The sequence below is a fragment of the Alosa pseudoharengus genome, unplaced genomic scaffold (assembly GCF_046254945.1).
Source record: "Alosa pseudoharengus isolate Yale_2024_CS ecotype anadromous, Long Island Sound unplaced genomic scaffold, YU_APseudo_1.1 YU_APseudo_1.1_scf_6, whole genome shotgun sequence".
In the NCBI taxonomy this organism is placed as follows: Eukaryota; Metazoa; Chordata; class Actinopteri; order Clupeiformes; family Clupeidae; genus Alosa; species Alosa pseudoharengus.
This window is the reverse complement of record NW_027468848.1, coordinates 3788241-3791780: the sequence shown is the minus strand read 5'-3', so window position 1 is coordinate 3791780 and position 3540 is coordinate 3788241. Positions and strand designations below refer to the sequence as shown.

General features: G+C 42.7%; 1 protein-coding gene across 1 annotated transcript; it reads left to right on the top strand.

Moving 5' to 3' along the window:
• The first annotated feature begins 284 nt into the window (after positions 1-284).
• Positions 285-2538, top strand: LOC143106428 (popy Class I histocompatibility antigen, A-1 alpha chain-like). The gene is made up of 4 exons (XM_076270700.1): positions 285-540; positions 1076-1363; positions 1465-1572; positions 2438-2538. Exons 1-4 carry the CDS (start codon positions 327-329, stop codon positions 2536-2538), a joined length of 711 nt encoding a protein of 236 aa, XP_076126815.1. The 5' UTR covers positions 285-326.
• Positions 2539-3540: the final 1002 nt, after the last annotated feature.

The following is a 3540-nucleotide window of genomic DNA, read 5'->3' as shown; positions in this document are numbered from 1 at the left end:
TCATGTGAATATCACAGTCTCACACTAGGCCTACACTATTGTACCGTGCGTTCATGTAAATATAACATCAGGCAGACGTGTCGTGTACTCTATGAAGACGTGCACAGCCGACGCACGCAGGATATGCATGGCGGCCATGGTGCGGACGCGTACATGTTGTTAAAAGCACGCACATCCCTTCATGACTGATGGTTTGAGTAAACTGTTGCTTGAACATCTCACTGATTGGACATCATATTCTAAAAGTATCCTTCTCACCTTTAGGACTGAATGTCCAGCAGAGACTTGCTGGCTGTGAGTTATGGGACAATGGCAGGCCAGATCAAATGACATCATCAGATGCATTCAATGGAGTAGGTGGAGAGGGGCTGCATTTTTTGAACGAAGATTCCTACACTGTTGAATCAAACTGGGCCAATAAGTGGACTACAACAAAACAACAGATTGTAAAAAGTTTGTACAAAAATGTTTACCTTCCAGTCTGCATTAAGACACTGAAGAGCTTCCTGAAGAAGACCAGAAATCTTGTGTTGAGGAGAGGTAATTTCTATCATTTCTATAATCCATTACCATCTGATACTGTCCCCCCCCCCCCTTCATCTCTTGGGCTGGATTGGTTGTTGAGCTGAAATATGATGGATCTTTAGCCAGTATCAGAGACTGTACCTTTAAAGTTATCATAACTTTTAATCACACCATTTGTTTCTGACTGTAAGACCAACATGTTGCCATGGTAGTGTTGCAGCATAAAAAGTGCCGCGCACTCTGGCTCCATATGGCAAGTCTTTACTAAACTACGTTTCAGACTATAAGGCCTTCATCAGATTTTCAAGACACAAACGACAAACAACCCCATATATCCTAATCCCAATTAGTGCACCTGGCTACAAGGCTCCCCCATTGGGCAGTCACTAGAGCCTCTTGAACTTATTGCCAGTGGCTAACACCTCCCTAAAGATCAGTTGGTGTGCGTTACTAATACTTCTCACAGTGATGCAGTATATAACATCTGGTTCAAGTGACCAATGTTTAGATATTAGCGGATTTCAGCTGATTACTTTGTTCTGGTTTACAGTGAAGCCCAGAGTCAGGCTCCACCAGAAGACACTCTCAGACTCTGGAGGGGCCAAAGTGACCTGTCTGGCCATTGGTTTCTACCCCCGTCACATCAACCTGACCCTGCTCAGAGACGGCCAGCCTGTGTCTGACCACCAGATCACTGGGGGGGAGCTGCTACCCAATGGAGATGAGACGTACCAGATGAGGAAGAGCCTGGAGGTCAGTGCAGAGGAACTACAGCATCACCACTACACCTGCACAGCTGAACACCTCAGCCTGGACAACAGACTGGACATTGATTTTGGTAGGACAATCTGAATATTACTTGTATGATTCATGGTGAGTTAACCCATGAAAGTGCTCCTCCTAATGTAACTTTCCTCTCTCGGTTACCATTCATGGCAGAGCGTGAGTGGACCTCAGCAACAACACCTATAGTGTCATCTGTGGCAGTGCTGGTTGGCCTGTTTGGAGCCACCTGTGCCATTGTCGTGTGGAGGAGACGGCACTCAGGTAAAAGCTCTGTTATAATAACAATAATAATGCTATATTTATATAGCCCCTTTCTCAAACTCAAGGTCGCTATGATAAGCTGGCCACGTTAAAAAAAATTTGGGTTTGAGTATACTGTACATATCAGTGATTAGTTTGCCACAAACGTCTGTTGGGTTGGAGTATATCAGTGATGATTACGTTAGTGTTTGTTTGGGTTGGAGTATACAGCGATGATTAGTTAGCCACATTAGCTTTTTTTGGGTTGGAGTATAGGCCTACATATCAGTGATAATTAGTTAGCTACGTTAGTGTTTGTTTGGGTTGGAGTATACACTGATAATTAGTTGGGGCAGCTGTGGCCTACTGGTTAGCGCTTTGGACTAAATGCAGAGACCAAATTTCCCTCACGGGATCAAAAGAGTATATATACTTACTATACTTATACTAGTTAGCCACGTTAGCGTTTTTTGTTTGTGGGGTTGGAGTATACATATCAGTGATCATGCAGAAGGAAATACATATAGCAGGTGCTTGAGCTATTGTGTAGTCTCTTACTGCACACAGTGATGTGGTTGCCATGGCTACTGTCACTGTTGTGTTGTGCATGTTTCCATGTTACATGCAGCTCTATATGGGTCAGACACTTTGGTACTAAACTGTAAGAGTAGGTCATTTAAACTTTATACCCTCTCAGTCAACTTTTTGTATGTTGTCATTGAAGAAGGTTTTGACACTAATATAGACAAAGACAAAAATGAATACCCGGAACATTTGTAATTAAGCATACAAAACCTGTCATTTCTTTTTTACATGTAACCCCCTTCTGTACAGTTAAGATTCTGTCAGGTGATCTCTCCCTGATTGTAATGTATCTCCATAACAGGTCGGGGCTCCAACACTTCACTACAGAGCATCTACAGCACAGCTCCAAGTGAGAGTGCTATACTGAATAAGTGCATATTTGTTGGTTCAGTGAAGTGGTGATTTACCTTTTGTTTTTGCATATACAAAGATCATCTTTATTCTGCAGTTTACTCAGCATTAGTCTTTCAGATAGGGATTGCTTAAGCTGTATTATAGTTTAATATCAGTATTATGCATCATACACTTATCTGAAAGTTCAGGTTGATGTTTCAAATAGATTTAAGTAAAAGTGACTTATTATTTACTCATTATTTTCACATTTACCCAAATGTACATCAAGAAGACAACGTTGATGCCCTCTCCTCTTTCAGGCACAGAACAGGGGGAAGGATGACGGAAATCAACAACATAAGACTTGAGTCCATGTGATAATACAGAAATGCATGTCAAACTACTGAAGCTATTGGCATATCTTGGTATTTAAACCGATTCAATTGTTATTTCAAATGAAATCGCTGTTGCTTTTCAGTCTTGAAGGGATAGTTCGCTTCACGCACAACCTAGGGTCTATTTAACCTAGGGTCTATTTAGCCTATGGATGATAATGAGCTTTCGTTTGGGAGCAAAACTACATTAATTGGAGTTTTGAGGTAGTCTGTTGTTTGTGTTAGCAGCAAAATGGCGTATATCTTGCAGCGGCCATGGAGCTGCGTTAAAGTAAATCAGTATTTTCAAACCACTGACAAGCCTCCAAATACCGTTTCATATCGGTGGTAGTGAGGAGTGGGTCCCTACAGACAAAGTGAATCATTGTAAACTTTGGAAGTGTACAGAGAGGGTATAATACTGTACAGAGCATCCTCTCCTCCTGCATTAGAGTGCTATGGCAGCTGCTCTGCTGCAGACATGAGGGCTCTGCATCGGGTAGTTAAGTGGGCTCAGCAGACCACCCCCTGCAGCCTACCCACCATATACCCCACATACTGTATACACCTGCAGCCTACCCACCATATACCCCACATACTGTATACACCTGCAGCCTACCCACCATATACCCCACATACTGTATACACCTGCAGCCTACCCACCATATACCCCACATACTGTATACACCTGCAGCCT

Coding starts and splice junctions, on each gene's coding strand:
- LOC143106428 (XM_076270700.1), top strand. CDS start 327: ATGACATCATCAGATGCATTCAATGGAGTAGGTGGAGAGGGGCTGCAT. Junction 541..1,075: donor AAATCTTGTGTTGAGGAGAG/GTAATTTCTATC, acceptor TCTGGTTTACAG/TGAAGCCCAGAGTCAGGCTC. Junction 1,573..2,437: donor GTGGAGGAGACGGCACTCAG/GTAAAAGCTCTG, acceptor TCTCCATAACAG/GTCGGGGCTCCAACACTTCA.